The sequence below is a fragment of the Bubalus kerabau genome, chromosome 11, assembly GCF_029407905.1.
Source record: "Bubalus kerabau isolate K-KA32 ecotype Philippines breed swamp buffalo chromosome 11, PCC_UOA_SB_1v2, whole genome shotgun sequence".
In the NCBI taxonomy this organism is placed as follows: Eukaryota; Metazoa; Chordata; class Mammalia; order Artiodactyla; family Bovidae; genus Bubalus; species Bubalus kerabau.
Window position 1 is genome coordinate 40,377,529 of NC_073634.1, and position 18,169 is coordinate 40,395,697.

General features: G+C 38.4%; 1 protein-coding gene across 1 annotated transcript in view; it reads left to right on the plus strand.

Annotated features, from left to right (window-relative positions):
- Nucleotides 1-18,169, plus strand: part of EML6 (EMAP like 6) — a 288,683-nt gene that overhangs the window by 165,542 nt on the left and 104,972 nt on the right. Inside the window, exons 11-12 of the mRNA XM_055540113.1 lie at nucleotides 13,538-13,705; nucleotides 14,660-14,766. Of these exons, the coding sequence (XP_055396088.1) occupies nucleotides 13,538-13,705; nucleotides 14,660-14,766 (275 nt within the window). The remainder of the gene's footprint in view (nucleotides 1-13,537; nucleotides 13,706-14,659; nucleotides 14,767-18,169) is intronic.

The following is an 18,169-nucleotide window of genomic DNA, read 5'->3' on the forward strand; positions in this document are numbered from 1 at the left end:
GGCCATTCCTGCGCTGAGCAGCTGCCGCTCCTGCTTAGTTTTGTTCTGATAGATATAATTTGCCAGGTCAATCTATTGTACTTTATTTTTGTTGGACTGTTTTGATTTTGCTTATGGGTGTATATGTATATGTGTATATTCAGTCACACTTTTTATTGTTGTTATAAACCTTTGCCTCTACATTGGACCTTTGCAGTTCTGTGGAGTTTTCCTTTTTTTTTCTTTTCTCTATTTTATAATTTTAATTTTTATTGTTCTTAAACCTATTATATTTTTTCTACATTTATTCCTTTGTTTGCCTTTCCTACTGTTCCTTTGCCCCTTGAAGTTAATCTTCAATGTATGTAAATCTTCTTCATCTACCTCTGTTTAACTTTGCATATCTTTTCTTTCTTTCTTTCTTTTCTTTCTTTCCTTTCCTCTCAACATATATGTTAGTTTTGTTTTCATTACTTTATTCCTCACTTGGCACCTTGCTTTAATTTTATTTTCCAGTTTGTGCTTTAGTTAGTTTTATTCTTAACTGGTAAATATAATTTTTGATTTCCTTTGTTTGCCAGGTCAATCTACTTTATTTTTGTTGGACTGTTTTGACTTTGCTCATAGGTGTATATGTATATGTGTATATCTATTATTTTAATTATTATTTGCCTGATTTTGTAACTGCCATTTGTCTGGGGTTCATCTTTGGTTTCTTGTTTTTGGATTTTTGTTTTAATCTCACTTAATGCCATAACAAGCCACTTGTGGAATCTTTGTTCCTGACCAGAGGTCAAGCTCTGAGCCTTTGGAGTGGGAGCACTGACTCCAAGACCCTAGACTACCAGAGAACTAACACTAAGGAGTATCAAATAGTGAGAACTCACACAAAGGAAACCACTGTAATACAAGACCCAGCATCACCCAACCACCAATAACACCCTATGCAGGACCCCTCATCTAAACAAAAGGAAAAAAGGAAAAGAAAGTGAAGTCGCTCAGTCGTGTCCGACTCTTTGCAACCCCATGGACTGTAGCCTACGAGGCTCCTCTGTCAATGGGATTTTCCAGGCAATAGTACTGGGGTGGATTGCCATTTCCTTCTCCAGGGGAGCTTCCTGACCCAGGGATCAAACCCAGGTCTCCCGCACTGTAGACAGATGCTTTACTGTCTGAACCACCAGGGAAGTCCAAACAAAACAAAAATACAAACCCAATCATCAGCAGACAGGATTACCACCTCACTCAGCCTTGCCCATCAGAGGAAAAACAAACAAACAAAAACTCAGCACAAATCCCACCCTATAAGAAGCTTAGACAAACCACTGGACCAACCTTAGAGGGCAGAAACCAAAAGGAAAAAAGAATTCAGCCTTGAAGGCTGGGAAAAGGAGACCTCAAACTCAATAAGTTAAAAAGAAAATAATGAAAAAACAGAGAAATACTACACAAATGAAGGAACAAACTAGAAACACAGAAGTCCAAATAAATGAAGAGGAAATAGGCAAACTACCTGAAAAAGAATTCAGAATAATGATAGCAAAGATGATCAAAAACCTTGAAAGCAAAATGGAGAAAATGCAAGAATCAATTAACAAAGACCTAGAAGAATTAAAGAATAAACACACAGAGACAACACAATTCCTGAAATTTAAGAAGGAATCAATAGCAGAATATCTGAAGCAGAAGAAAGAATCAGTGAGCTGGAAGATAAAATGGTGGAAACAACTTCTGAAGAGCAGAATAAAGTAAAAAGACTGAAAAGAACTGAGGATAGTCTCAAAGACCTCTGGGACAAGATCAAATGCACCAACATTCAAATTATAGGGGTCCCAGAAGAAGAAGAGAAGAAGAAAGGGTATGAGAAAATTTTTGAAGAGATTATAGTTGAAAATTTCCTCAACACAGAAAAGGGAAATAATCAAGTCCAAGAGGCACAAAGAGCCCCATACAGGATAAACCCAAGGAGAAACACACCAAGACACATACTAATCAAAATAACAAAGTCTAAACAAAAGAAAGAATATCAAAAGCAGCAAGGGAGAAGCAACAAGAAACTTGCAAGGGAAACCCCATATGATTAACAGCTGATCTTTCAGCAGAAACTCTGCAGGCCAGAAGGGAATGGCAGGATATATTTAAAGTACTCAAAGGGAAAAATCTACAACCAAGATTACTGTCCCTGGCAAGGATCTCATTCAAAATTGATGGAGAAATCAAAAGCTTTTCAGATAAGCAAAGTTAAGAGAATTCAGTACCACCAAATCAGCTTTACAACAAATATTAAATGGACTTATATAGTCAAGAAATATAAGAGAAGAAAAAAGATCTACAAAATCAACCCCAAACAATCAAGAAAATGGCAATAGGAACATATATATCAATAATTACTTTAAATGTAAATGGATTAAATGCTCCACCCAAAAGACACAGACTGGCTGAATGGATACAAAAACAAGATCCATATATATGCTGTGTAACAAGAAACCCACTTCAGACCTAAAGACAAATATAGACTGAAAGTGAGAGGATGGAAAAATATATTCCATGCAAATGGAAAGCAAAAGAAAGCTGGAGTAGCAATCCTCATATCAGACAAAATAGACCTTAAAGAAGATTATAAGAAATAAGAAAGGACACTACATAATGATCAAGGGATCAATCCAAGAGGAAGACACAACAATTGTAAATATCTATGCACCCAACATAGGAGCACCTCAATACATAAGGTAAACACTAACAGACATAAAAGGAGAAATTGACAGTAACACAATAATAGTAGGAGACTTTAACACCCCATTCACACCAATGGACAGATCATCAAAACAGAAAATTAATAAGAAAACACAAGTCTTAAATGATACATTAGGTGAGATGGATCTCATTGGTATCTTCAGGACATTCCATCCAAATGCAGAAGAATACACCTTCATCTCAAGTGAACATGGAACATTCTCCAGGATAGACCATATCTTGGGTCACAAATAAAACCTCTGTAAATTTAAGAAAATTGAAATGGTATCAAGCATCTTCTGCAACCACAATGCTATGAGACTAGATATCAATTACAAGAAAAAAACTGTAAGAAACAAAAACACATGGAGATTAAACAACATGTTTCTGAATAACCAACAGGTTCCTGAAGAAATCAAAAGGGAAATTAAAAAATTTCTAGAAACAAATGACAATGAAAACACAGAAACTCACAACCTATTGGATGCAGCAAAAGCAGTCCTAAGAGAGAAGTTTATAGCAATACAATCCTACCTCAAGAAACAAGAAAAGCACCAAATAGCCTAACTTTATATCTAAAATAACTGGAAAAAGAAGAACAAAAAAACCCCAGAATTAGTAGAAGGAAAAAAATAATAAAGATCTGAGCAGAAATAAATGAAAAATAAAGAAACAATAGTAAAGATTAATAAAACTAAAAGCTGGTTCTTTGAGAAGATAAACAAAATTGACAAACCTTTAGCCAGACTCATCAAGAAAAAAAGAAGAATCAAACCAACAAAATTAGAAATGAAAAAGGAGAGGTTACAACAGACAATGCAGAAATACAAAAGATTATAAGAGACTATTATGAACAACTATATGTCAATAAAATGGATAACCTGGAAGAAATGGACAGATTCTTAAAAAAGTTCAATCTGCCAAGACTGAACCAGGAAGAAATAGAAATTATGAACAACCCAATTACAAGCACTGAAACCGAAGCTGGGATCAAAAATCTCCCAAAAAGCAAAAGCCCAGGACCAGATGGCTTCACAGGAGAATTCTATCAAACATTTAGAGAAGAGCAAATGCCCATCCTTCTAAAACTCTCAAAAAATTGCAGAGGAAGGATCACTTCCAAACTCATTCTACAAGGTCACCATCACCCTGATACCAAAATCAGACAAAGACAACACACAAAAAAACAGAACTACAGGCCAATATCACTGATGAACATAGATGCAAAAATTCTCAACAAAATTTTAGCAAACAGAATTCAGCAACACATCAAAAAGCTCATACACCATGATCAAGTTGGGTTTATCCCAGGAATGCAAGGATTCTTCAATATACGCAAATCAGTCAATGTGATATACCATATTAACAAACTGAAAGATAAAAACCATATCACCATCTCAATAGATGCAGAAAAAGCCTTTGACAAAATTCAGCAGCCATTTATGATTAAAACTCTTCAAAAAATGGGCATAGAAGGAACCTACGTCAACAAAGTAAGGGCAATATACAAACGTCCTCAGTGGTGAGAAACTGAAAACATCTTCCCTAAGATCAGGAACAAGACAAGGGTGTCCAATTTCACCACTGTTATTCAACATAATTCTGGAAGTCCTAGCAATCAGAGAAGAAAAAGAAAGGGAATCCAAATCGGAAAAGAAGAAGTAAATCTCTCACTGTTTGCAGATGACATGATACTGTACATAGAAAACACTAAAGATAGTATCAGAAAATTACTAGAGCTAATCAGTGAATTTAGAAAAGTTGCAGGATACAAAATCAATACACAGAAATCACTTGCATTTCTATATACTAACAATGAAAAATCAGAAAGAGAAATTAAGGAATCAATCCCATTCACCATTGCAACAAAAAGAATTAAATATCTAAGAATAAACTTACCTAAGGAGACAAAAGAACTGTACAGAGAAGATTATAAGACACTAACAAAAGAAATCAAAGATGACATAAACATATGGAGAGATATTCCATGTTCCTGGGTAGGAAGAATCAATATTATGAAAATGATTATACTATCAAATGCAATCTACAGATTCAATGCAATCCCTATCAAATTACCAATGGCATTTTTCACAGAACTAGAACAAAAAATTTCACAATTCATATGGAAACACAAAAGACCCTGAATAGCCAAAGCAGTCTTGAGAAGGAAGAATGAATGGAGCTGGAGGAATCAACCTTCCTGACTTCAGATTATACTACAAAACTACAGTCATCAAGACAGTATGGTACTGGCACAAAAACAGAAGTACAGACCAATGGAACAAGATAGAAAGCCCAGAAATAAACCCATGCACCTATGTGTACCTTAATTTTGACAAAGGAGGCAGGAATATACAATGGGGCAAAGACAGCCTCTTCAGTGAATGGTGTTGGGAAAACTGGACAGCTGCATGTAAAAGAATGAAATTAGAACACTTCCTAACACCATACACAAAGATAAAATGGATTAAAGACTTAAATATAAGACCAGAAACTATAAAACTCTTAGAGGAAAACATAGGCAGAACACTTGATGACATAAATCAAAGCAAGATCCTCTATGACCCATCTCCTAGAGTAATGAAAATAAAAACAAAAGTAAACAAGTGGGCCCTGATTAAACTTAAAAGCTTTTGCACAGCAAATGAAACTATAAGCAAGGTGAAAAGACAACCCTTGGAATGGGAGAAAATAATAGGAAATGAAACAACTGACAAAGGATTAATTTCCAAAATATACAAGCAGTTTATACAACTCAATACCAGAAAAACCAACAACCCAATCAAAAAGTGGAAAAAGACCTAAACAGACAGTTCTCCGAAGACGGCATAAAGATGGCTAACAAACACATGAAAAGATGCTCAATATCACTCATTATTAGAGAAATGCAAATCAAAACCACAATGAGATATCACCTCACACCAGTCAGAATGTCCATCATCAAAAAGTTTATAAACTAAATGCTAGAGAGGGTGTGGAGAAAAGGGAATGCTCTTGCACTGTTGGTGGGAATGTAAATTGATACAGCCACTATGGAAGACAGTATGGAGATTCCTTAAAAAACTAGGAATAAAACCACCATATGACCCAGCAATCCCACTCCTAGGCATATACCCTGAGAAAACCAGGGTTGAAAAAGACACATGTATCCCATTGTTCATTGCAGCACTATTTACAATAGCTAGAACATGGAAGCAACCTAGATGTCCATCGACAGATGAATGGATAAAGAAGTTCTGGTACATATGCACAATGGAATATTACTCAGCCATAAAAGGACACATTCGAGTCAGTTCTGATGAGGTGGATGAACCTAGAACCTATTACACAGAGTGAAGTGAGTCAGAAAGAGAAAGGTAAATATCGTATTCTAACGCACATACATGGAATCTAGAAAAATGGTTCTGAAGAATTCATTCACAGGGCAGCAGTGGAGAAACAGACATGGAGAATAGACTTATGGACATGGGGAAAGGGGAGGAGAGGGTGAAATGTATGGAAAGAGTAACATGGAAACTTACATTACCATATGTAAAATAGATAGCCAACGGGAATGTGCTGAATGGCTCAGGAAACTCAAACAGGGGCTCTGTATCAACCTAGATGGGTGGTAGAGGAGGGGGGATGGGAGAGAGGTTCAAAAGTGAGGGGATATATGTATACCTATGGCAGAAAGTGAAGAGGAACTAAAAAGCCTTTTGAAGAAAGTGAAAGTGGAGAGTGAAAAAGTTGGCTTAAAGCTCAACATTCAGAAAACGAAGATCATGGCATCCGATCCCGTCACTTCATGGGAAATAGATGGAGAAACAGTGAAAACAGTGTCAGGCTTTATTTTTTTGGGCTCCAAAATCACTGCAGATGGTGACTGCGGCCATGAAATTAAAAGACACTTACTCCTTGGAAGGAAAGTTATGACCAACCTAGATAGCATATTCAAAAGCAGAGACATTACTTTGCCAACAAAGGTCCGTCTAGTCAAGGCTATGGTTTTTCCTGTGGTCATGTATGGATGTGAGAGTTGGTCTGTGAAGAAGGCTGAGCGCCGAAGAATTGATGCTTTTGAACTGTGGTGTTGGAGAAGACTCTTGGGAGTCCCTTGGACTGCAAGGAGATCCAACCAGTCCATTCTGAAGGAGATTAGCCCTGGGATTTCTTTGGAGGGAATGATGCTAAAGCTGAAACTCCAGTACTTTGGCCACCTCATGTGAAGAGTTGACTCTTTGGAAAAGACTCTGATGCTGGGAGGGATTGGTGGCAGGAGGAGAAGGGGACGACAGAGATGAGATGGCTGGGTGGCATCACTGACTCGATGGACGTGAGTCTGAGTAAACTCCGGGAGTTTGTGATGGACAGAGAGGCCTGGCATGCTGCGATTCATGGGGTCGCAAAGAGTCGGACACGACTGAGCGACTGAACTGAACTGAACTGAACTGATGGCTGATTCATGTTGAGGTTTGGTAGAAAACAACAAAATTCTGTAAATCAATTATCCTTCAATTAAAAACAAATTTTTTTAAAGAAATGAAGAAAGTAGAATTTAGGTCTGTTTGATACAAAAAAATTTTTTTAATTAAATGCTCAAGGCACAGCATTACCTCAACATGCCTAATTCAAACTGTTCTCTCTCACCCTAACGGGTCTTTTGAGTAATAGGGCATGTCTTGTTAGATTGAGTAATGTACTTGCAGAAGTTAACTAACCAGAAGGTATCTGGAAAACCAGCATTCAGAAGAAACCTCCTGAGGGTCAGAAACAATACTGTTGGCCTCAAGTATCAGGACTTGACAATCCAGTGAGGGTTGATATTTTTTATGTATCACTGAGCCTTGTAGGGTGGATTGGGTTTAGCAAAAAGCAATGGAAATGTAGACTTTGGGTTTGCTTATTAGGAAGGGGAGGGGTGAGGTTGGAGGTATGGTGAGTAGTGCTACTTGTCAAAATGAGATATTCTTATTATAAAACCACCCTGAGGATGAAGGGGGCCAGAAGACATCTGAATGAACAAGGAGAGGTTGACAGCCAGAGTGACAGTAGGTGAGAGTAATAAAACCCACCCACAATCTGCAGAAGTATCCGTGTCCTCATGGCAAATTGACTTGTTCTACTTTTCCTGATACAGAGTTTATACATCTTGTAATTTTGCCTCAAGTCATTTAGGCCTCTCATGGACTTCTTGTGCCAAAACTTCCAACCAAGTAGTTTATAACAGTGTTTCTGATGAGAATGGTAATAGTTGGTACAACTTGTCTTCCTTTAACCAAGGTACCAGTGACAAGTATTCCCCCAACTTTTGAACCTGTGAACAGGCAAATAAGAGTGGGGGCTGATGACTGTGAGAGAGTATGGAGACTGAGCAAACATTATAATTTTCCACTGTGATTAAATAAAACTCACAATCAAGTTAATTGACATTTACAATTATATGAGCATAGTATTCTCTCACATAATAATTAGACATAAATGTTCTATGGCTAATGAAAATGACTACAATTTGTATTATTGTTGGCTTTGCTGATAACTTAGTTGGTAAAGAATCCACCTGCGTTTGTTAGCCATCTGTATGTCTTCTTTGGAGAAATGTCTATTTAGTTCTTTGGCCCATTTTTTGATTGGGTCATTTATTTTTCTGGAGTTGAGCTGGAGGAGTTGCTTGTATATTCTCGAGATTAGTTGTTTGTCAGTTGCTTCATTTGCTATTATCTTCTCCCATTCTGAAGGCGTGGAGATTCCTTAAAAAACTGGAAATAGACATGCCTTATGATCCAGCAATCCCACTGCTGGGCATACACACTGAGAAAACCAGAAGGGAAAGAGACACGAGTACCCCAATGTTCATCGCAGCACTGTTTATAATAGCCAGGACATGGAAGCAACCTAGATGTCCATCAGCAGATGAATGGATAAGAAAGCTGTGGTACATATACACAATGGAGTATTATTCAGCCATTAAAAAGAATACATTTGAATCAGTTCTAATGAGGTGGATGAAACTGGAGCCTATTATCCAGAGTGAAGTAAGCCAGAAAGAAAAACACCAATACAGTATACTAACACATATATATGGAATTTAGAAAGATGGTAACAATAACCCTGTGTACAAGACAGCAAAAGAGACACCGATGTATAGAACAGTCTTATGGACTCTGTGGGAGAGGGAGAGGGTGGGAAGATTTGGGAGAATGGCATTGAAACATGTAAAATATCATGTATGAAATGAGTTGCCAGTCCAGGTTCGATGCACGATACTGGATGCTTGGGGCTGGTGCACTGGGACGACCCAGAGGGATGGAATGGGGAGGGAGGAGGGAGGAGGGTTCAGGATGGGGAACACATGTATACCTGTGGCGGATTCATTTTGATATTTGGCAAATCTAATACAGTTATGTTAAGTTTAAAAATAAAATAAAATTTAAAATAAAATAAAATAAAAAACAAACAAACAAACAAAAAAAAAAAAAAAAAAGAATCCACCTGCGATGCAGGAAACCCCAGTTCGATTCCTGGGTCTCTGCTGAAGAAGGGGCAGGCTACCCACTCCAGTATTCTTGGATTTCCCTGGTGGCTCAGCTGGTAAAGAATCCACTTGCAATGCAGGAAACCTGGGTTGAATCCCTGGGTTGGGAAGATCTGGAGAAGGGAAAGCTACTCACTCCAGTATTCCAGAATTCCATGGACTGTATTGTCCATGGGGTTGCAAAGAGTGGGACACGACTGAGCGACTTTCACTTTCACACTTTCACTGTATTATTGTTATATGGCAGAACCAATTTGTTTTCCTCATTTTGACAGCTATTAAATCTTAATATAATTAGGGTTGTTACTGATAATTTTCCGTGATGTCATTTAGACCAGCAGTCCCCAACCTTTTTGGCACCAGGGACTGGTTTTGTGGAAGACCATTTTTCCAAGGACTGTGGTAGGGGGGAAGTAGTTTCAGTTTTGCCCGCTGCTTACCTCCTGCTGTGCAGCCTGGTTCCTAACAGGCCGTGAACTGGTATGAGCCCAGTGGCCTGGGGGTTGGGGACCCCTGATGTAGACAACATCCTGTTTGACCATCAACCCCCAGACACTGACATGAGATAAAATCCAAAGCCTTGCTTATTGACATTTGTCATATCTTAACACCCTTGGCATCTACCCCTGCAAGGGGAGGCTCAAGGCTGAGGATCTCCATGTTTCATTTGTGTGCTACCCTTCTGTTAATCCTTCAGACACAAAACACAGATACACACACACACCAGAGTCCTGGAACAACCACCTCCTATGCCAGGTCTCCTGGATACTGTAAGACTTGAGTTGCAGAAACAGAAGACCTTGGAAGGAGAAGTGCTGACCTTCAGTAGAGCTTAGATGAGCTTGATGCAAGAACAGAAAGATCAGCGTGACTAGAGCTTGACCAACGATGGGAGAGTTGTGCAGTGCAAGGCTGGAAGGGCAGTGGGGCCAGGCATGAAGGGCCTTAAAGCAACCGCCAGAAATGTGGGTCTTATTCTAAGTGCAATGGAAAACTATTGAGATTTTAAGTGGAAGAGTGACATGACCAATTTATGTTTTTAAAATACCACTTTGATATTGTGTGGAGTGTAATAGTGAAGAGGAGGCTTCAAGTAGAGATTATCACAAGAGCCTGAGTGATAGAGGATGTAACTTGGACAAAGATGTCAGGAACAGATGTGAAGAGAGGTGGTTGAGCCTAGAAAACAATGTAAAGTTAGACCTGAAGACCACACTTGTGGATTGGGAGTGGGAATAGAAGGAAAGAGAGGGATTGAGGATGACTCCTAAATTTTAGGTTTGATCAATGGGCTGAATGCTAGTGCCATCTACAGAGACGGGAAAATGAGAGAGTAAAATGGTGTGTGTGTGTATGTGTACATGTGTTATGGTAGTAACAGAGTAGGAAGGGAAGGGTAAGTCCTGGTTTGTCCATGATAAGTTTGAAGCAACTATTAGACATCCAAGTGGGCATTGCACGCAGGCCATCAACACTCTGGGGAGAGTTCAGTCAGGGCTGGAGCTGAATGTTTGGCAGTCAAGGGATTATCAACCATGTTTAAAGCCAAAGAGAAAGAATCAATAGAGAGGAGATGAGAGCTGAGGGCTGAGCCTTCCTTAGGGTCCAGGAGGTTTTGTACAGCCACTCAGTGTCTTAAGGAAAACCTTGGAACAGATGGATGTGACCTTCATGTATACAATAAATATTTAAATGCTATTCTAGAGGCTGGAGATAGGTCCAGCAGAAATCCCTGGAGCTCTTTTCCTACTGAGGAGACATAGTCAATAAACAAAACAATAAAAACACATCTGTTGGTGAGAAGTGCTGTGATGAAAAATAAGGCACCCAGTGGGAGTAGTGCTCACGGGGGGCAGTAGGGTGTTTCTATTTTAAACAGGAGTGGCCAAAGCAGGGCTCACTGATACAGGTTCATATGACTAGAAACCTGAAAGAGGGGAGGGAGCCAGCCATTCAGAAATGCAGGGAAAGAGCATTCCAGACTGAACACAAGCGCAAAAGACAGAGGCAGAAGAGGGCCTGGCATGCAGAGAGGCTAGTGAGACTAGAGCCGAGTAAGCGAGGGAGAAAGAGGACAGGAAGGAAGATCAGAGAAATAAGGCCTGACTACTGATGACGCTGGTGCCTTCCCTGGTGGCTCAGTGGTAAAGAGCCTGGCTGCCAGTACAGGAGACAGGGGTTTGATACTTGGGTCAGGAAGATACCCTGGAGTAGGAAATGGCAAGCCACTGCAGTATTCTTGCCTGGGAAATTCCATGGACAGAGGAGCCCCTCAGGCTACAGTCCATGGGGTCACAAAAGAGTCAGACACAATTTAGCAACTAAACAACAAATTGGATGACACTGATGTTTGAAAGTTCTAGTTCCAGCCTACCAAGGGTGTATGAGCTAGCTATGGCTGTATAACAAATTCTCCCCCTCCCAAATTTAGCAGCTTAAATCAATAATCATTTATTATCTCACAGTTTTGGGGAGTCAGGGATTCAAGAGCAGCTTAGCTGGATGATTCTAGTTCCAGGTCTCTCATGAGGCTACAGTCATCTGAAGACTAGACTGAGGCCAAAGATCCTCTTCCAAGATGTCCCCTCACCTGGCTCTTGGCAGAAGGCCTCAGTTCCTTGCCATGTGAGCCTCTCCCTGAGCTGCTTGGCTGTCCTCATCACACGGTATCTAGAGATCCAGGAAAGAGCAAGGATGTATCCGCAGTGTCTTTTATAACCTCCTCTTGGATGTCACACACCTTTACTTTTGACAGTCTATTTGTTTTGATTTGTATCAAATAATTTGTGGACATATTTTTCCAGCTTTATTCAGATAAAATTGACAAATAACATTGTATATGTTTAGAGTGTACAACATGGTGATTTCATGTATGTAAATGTTGTGAAATGATCACTACTTTAAGGTGAGTTAACATATCCATGACCTCAGTTATTTACACACACATGCTGAGAACATTTAAGGTCTACTGTCTTAGCCACTGTCAAATATATAAGACAGTATTATTAAATACAGTCACCATGCTGTATAATAGTTCCCCAGAAGTTATTCATCTTATACTGAAAGTATATCTTTGGCCAACATCTCACCATCTCCCCAACCCCCTATCTCCTCATAACTACAATTCTACCATGTTTTTCTATGAGTTTGATGTTTTTAGAATTGTGGGCATTTTTAAAACAACTCCAAAGAGATGGGTTAAATCCTGTCTAAGGAGGATGTAAAGGTCAGGGCAGCAAGGGATAGCCCAGCAAGGTCTACTGAGATGTGGAAAGAAAGTGTTTACTTTATAATTATTGAATTATCATCAACCGGTATCTCCAGATCAGAGTTGGAATCTGTTTGACTTTATTAACAGTCTAATCTCTTTAAACTGATTTAGGAAACTCCTTGTAATGGGCAAGGTTGCTTTTGAGACTCAAGTCCTTCCTTTCCCCTTCTGTGGCAGCATCCCCGTTTTGTCTTTTAAAACCTCACCTGGTCAGAACATGCTCTCAGGAAAATAACATGTAGCAGCCATTTTTGGCTTCCTATAAATTTAAATCATTATCTCCCCAGTGTGTATTTAAATTTTAAGCACGTGATAGTTAAACAGGTGGCCTTTCCCCCATTAAAGAGATGCCACTTAGAGGGACTGTGATAGCTAGAAGTGTTTCTGAAGAAGGGATGGGGTGCTTGTGGGCCCTGGAAATATCCCACAGTCTTTGGGGTTCTAGGCCCCCACATGATAAGATGGACCTTGCATATTTCCATCAGTGCCTTTATACTGCTGTGTATGGACCATACACTGGAGACTTTTCTTCAGTAATTCAGTGCCAAATATAAGTTCACAAAGCTTTTCTAGTGCATTTACTACCCAGGGATGGTGTTCACTGAGTAAAAGTAATCAATTTAAGAGAAAAAAGTTTCATTTTCCCAACTCTACATCATATGACCCCAAACAATAACTCAACATTTCCCCTTCAGAATTATTTTCTGTTTCCCAGTTGTAAAGGATTGCCTGTTGTATCTCATACTTAAGTAAGAATGTATAAGATATTTATTCTTTAGCTTTTATTTGCAGAATCAGTGAAGCAGTAGGTGTTATTTGGAACAGGTTCAGATGTGTCTTTAGAAACAGAGCTCAGATTTTAAGACCTAGTTTTAGCTTAATCCATGCTGGAATGATTGACATATCTTTTGAAACATTCACTTATTTATTATATATAAGACTGAAGATTATATTTTCTAGTGTATTTAAATAGGAATGTAATTTTTTAACCAACAAGTTCTTTTTTTTCCATAACTAATCTTCTCAATAATGTCTTTCAGGAGCCAAATTTAGAAAGTATGTGGGCCATTCTGCACATGTTACAAACGTCCGCTGGTCTCATGACTTTCAGTGGGTATTAAGCACAGGAGGGGCTGACCACTCAGTTTTCCAGTGGAGATTTATTCCAGAAGGTGTCAGCAATGGCCTGCTGGAAACCGCACCCCAGGGTAAAACCAGAAATAATTTTTCAACATCTGTTTTTTTTTTCAATAAAAATTTCATGTAATGGCCTGACATCTCTTCTGAAGATAAAGAGTTAAACCATTTTGAAAAATTCATTCCTACCATAAATTTAAAAATTTAAAAAACAAACAAACAGAAAAACGTTTTGAGATATGGGTCAATCGAATATGGGTCAATTGGATAATTTCCTTCAAAGAATTTTGCTTATACTAAATGAAAGCTGAAGGTTTAAAGTTTACATGAAGAATTAACTTTTGAAAATAATACTACACATACATTTCAGTCTCCTTAGGACAATTCTGATGGATGGTGGGGCTGCTGGGTCAGGTGACAAAGTAACATTTGGAATAGGAGTTGCCTTCCTAATAGGGATCAAAGAATGATCCACAGTCAGGATCAGCTGTGTTCCAGGTCAATGGATATGTTGGTCCTTTAATTTATTGTACTTTCAGTAGTAATGACCATGTGCTATGTGAGGGAGTGGTTTTTATTGGGAGGGATTCTGCAGCAGTTTTGACCATGACAGTTACTAGCACCTGGTGGTCATGTTAATAGGCTAAAGAGGATTTTTACTGAATAAGTGGTTGAATTTCCTTCTGACCCATCTTCCTCTGTGGTAAAACCTTCCCGTCTCCCCTTTTCTCTCTTTCAAAGCAAGATTTAAAACCCAAAGATCCATTATCTAATACAAGTGTGGAAATGGTGGGGGGAGTTATGCTAGTCTGTTAATACTCCTAAAAAGAGGATGAGAGGTATGCCGAACTTAACCAAAAGATGAAAGAAAAAAGATGTTTTAAGAATCTACAGCAAATGAAAATTATGGTGTATGGTGTATTTTTATTGACTCAGTAGGATAGAAGAAAGAAAATATTTTTAAACTTTTTAGCCATTAAGAGTCTCAGAATTTCTGCTTGTTTCTTGTGGGGGTATTTCTGCAGACGGTGGCACTGATTCCTACAGTGAAGAATCTGATTCGGATTTATCTGACGTGCCAGAGTTGGACTCTGATATTGAGCAAGAAACTCAAATCAATTATGATCGCCAGGTCAGTAAACAGGAAGCCTTATGACAAATACCTTATAACCCCAAATCTCGATATCATTCAAATCAGACACTGTACTAAGATTGGTTAGTCCTTCAGCAAAAGAAAATAAAAGAATTAGTAAAATTGCCTGCTGCTTATCTTTAAATACAGATTTGAAATAAGGCTTTTACTGATCATGTCAGCAAAAAAATTTTAAGGAGAAGGTAGTAGCAAATTTTAAACCAGAACCCATGACAATTTGGGTTTCTTCTTTCCTAGCAGCTAAAAAATTTTAAATATCTATTACAGAAAAATGTGCAAGTAAGTTACATGATTTTTCATTTTTCTCAGCAGATCATTAAAGCATGCATTTTCTTTATAGAACAGGAGACCCTGGAGGCATGGTAGTTTGCAAATGAGTGATGGTGTCTCTCTTAACTTATGGAGACCATTATCCATTTAATTAAAGTAAAAGCCCAAATACGATGTGTATTATCTGTCCAGTCAGAAATCATCTTTGGTAAAAAAGTTGGACAATTACAACTAATTGAGTACTATTTTTTTTTAAATAGATATTTAATTTTAGCACTAAACTGTGTTTTAAAATGCACAATCCTTCACTGGAATCTGGACACATATCGCCTTCTTAATGGTAATAACTCTAGAGGTTCTATTTTCTTCCTTGTCATTTAACAGAGCTATGTGAAGCAGATTCCATAAATGAACATAGAGTGAATAAGATTTCAAATTTCAGACATAACAACTGTCAGTGTTGCCCATGGAAACTTACCGTAGGCCTATGACAGCTGCCATGTATCAAGTATCTCTGTGGGGCCACGTCCTGTGCTTTACATACACCAAATCCAACCCCACAGTAACCCCTGAAAGGTTAAGTACTTTGCCCGCATCAATATTGCCTGTAGTGTTAGAATAAAAAAGTGGATCTGGTCTTCTCTGTAGATGCACATTCTATGTGCTACTTAGCTTTGCCTCTACGTAAGCTCTGAATGTATTTCAGATGATGCCTTTTTTTCCAGCCCGTAATTGTCACTCACTGCTTTCAATGTTTGAAAAATTAGATTAGCACAAAAATAGTCCAACTGATGTCTTGGGTCAACTTCAAGACTAAATCAGTTTGACTGTGTATTGATGTAATATATTATGCTATAGATAAAGATTTGAAAGGAAATTATTAATATGGAAATATGAAAATATTAAACAATATTATACCCTAATATCAAGGTGAAATGGAATGAACGATGAAAGGGGAAAGCAAAATGAACATACAATTTAAAGAAAAAAGAATTAGAAAAGCAATTTTTTTAGTTGAGATGTTTATATTTAATAAAATGGTACTCGTAAAAGAATGAAAATTAATGACTTAATTGAAATTCATGCCTAAGATTTATATATTCTCCCTGACATCTTACTTTCTAAAGTTTTCCCCTGTGTTATTTGATTCATGTTGTCTGAATTTGATTCCTGAGTTATTCCTGAGCTGGAAGTCTGTTCTACAGATGGGACTTTGAGGCCCACAGAAGTTATGAGACTTGTTCAAATAAGCAGTAGCAACGCCGAGACTAGAATTCAGTTCTCTAAAGTAGTTGATAAGCTGATGAAAGCATCTGAATTCAAATGAATAATTATCATTAGACTTTAAAAGCTTAGTTCATTGCATCTGTAATAGACAAGGCAGAAGTGAGATATCTCTTGACTTCCTTTTTTTCAGAACAATTTTTGGTCAAACCCTAAATAAGAGCTTTATTATAATATTTTCATAATTTTTTTGTACTGTAGTTTGATTGAATTAAATTTCATTTAAATATATTAAATTTTTATCTCTTGATAGCAGGGCATAAGTACATTGTAGACAAAAGATGGATTTTATCCACATTTAAATTATAGGGAATGTTATCCCAGTCAACAGCATATTTTAGGTCCTAGATTAGGCCAAGAGCTTGGCTCTATATCCAAGTCTGATCTGGAAGGTTCATGGGGTCATGAAAGAAGGATAATTCCCAAGAGTGATCACCATGATTCACAAGGCCACATTTTACATGTCTGAATAATCAAGAGATTTCCTGCCTAGAAGAAATTATAACAAAATATTTAAATTATATTTTATTGATAATTTTATTTAATAATTTCCTTTCATATTTATCTGAAGTAACTATATTATCTGGATATAAATTGATTAAGAAACATAATAGCAGAATTTTTCAAAAAAATTCTTTTAAATCCCAGTGATTTAAAAGATACTTCAAGTTAGCTTTGTTCATTTAGTTCAGTTCAGTAGCTCAGTCATGTCCGACTCTTTGCGACCCCATGAACTGCAGCACGCCAGGCTTCCCTGTCCATCATCAACTCCCAGAGTTTACCGAAACTCTTGTCCATCGAGTCAGTGATGCCATCCAGCCATCTCATCCTCTGTCTTCCCCTTCTCCTCCTGCCCTTTCTTTTCAACTGAGTCAGCTCTTTGCATCAGGTAGCCAAAGTATTGGAGTTTCAGTTTCAACATCAGTCCTTCCAATGAACACCCAGGACTGATCTCCTTTAGGATGGACTGGTTGGATCTCCTTGTAGTTCAAGGGACTCTCAAGATTCTTCTTCAGCACCATAGTTCAAAAGCATCAGTTCTTCTGTGCTCAGTTTTCTTTAAAGTCCAACTCTCACATCCATACATGACTACTGGAAAAAACCATAGCCTTGACTAGACGGACCTTTGTTGATAAAATAATGTCTCTGCTTTCTAATATGCTGTCTAGGTTGGTCATAGGGAGAAGGCAATGGCACCCCACTCCAGTACTCTTGCCTGGAAAATCCCATGGATGGAGAAGCCCGGTAGGCTGCAGTCCATGGGGTTGCTAAGAGTCGGACACGACTGAGTGACTTCACTTTCACTTTCATGCATTGGAGGAGGAAATGGCAACCCACTCCAGTGTTCTTGCCTAGAGAATCCCAGGGACGGCGGGGCCTGGTGGGCTGCTGTCTATGGGGTTGCCCAGAGTCAGACACGACTGAAGTGACTTAGCAGCAGTAGCAGTAGCAGGTTGGTCATAACTTTCCTTCCAAGGAGCAAGCAAGTCTTTTAATTTCATGGCTGCAATCACCATCTGCAGTGATTTTGGAGCCCCCAAAAATAAAATCATCCACTGTTTCCACTGTTTCCCCATCTATTTGCCATGAAGTGGTGGGACCAGATGCCATGATCTTCGTTTTCTGAATGTTGAGCTTTAAGCCAACTTTTTCACTCTCCTCTTTCACTTTCATCGAGAGGCTCTTTAGTTCCTCTTCACTTTCTGCCATAAGGGTGGTGTCATTTGCATATCTGAGGTTATTGATATTTTTCCTGGCAATCTTGATTCCAGCTTGTGCTTCATCCAGCCCAGCATTTCTCATGATGTACTCTGCATATAACTTAAAT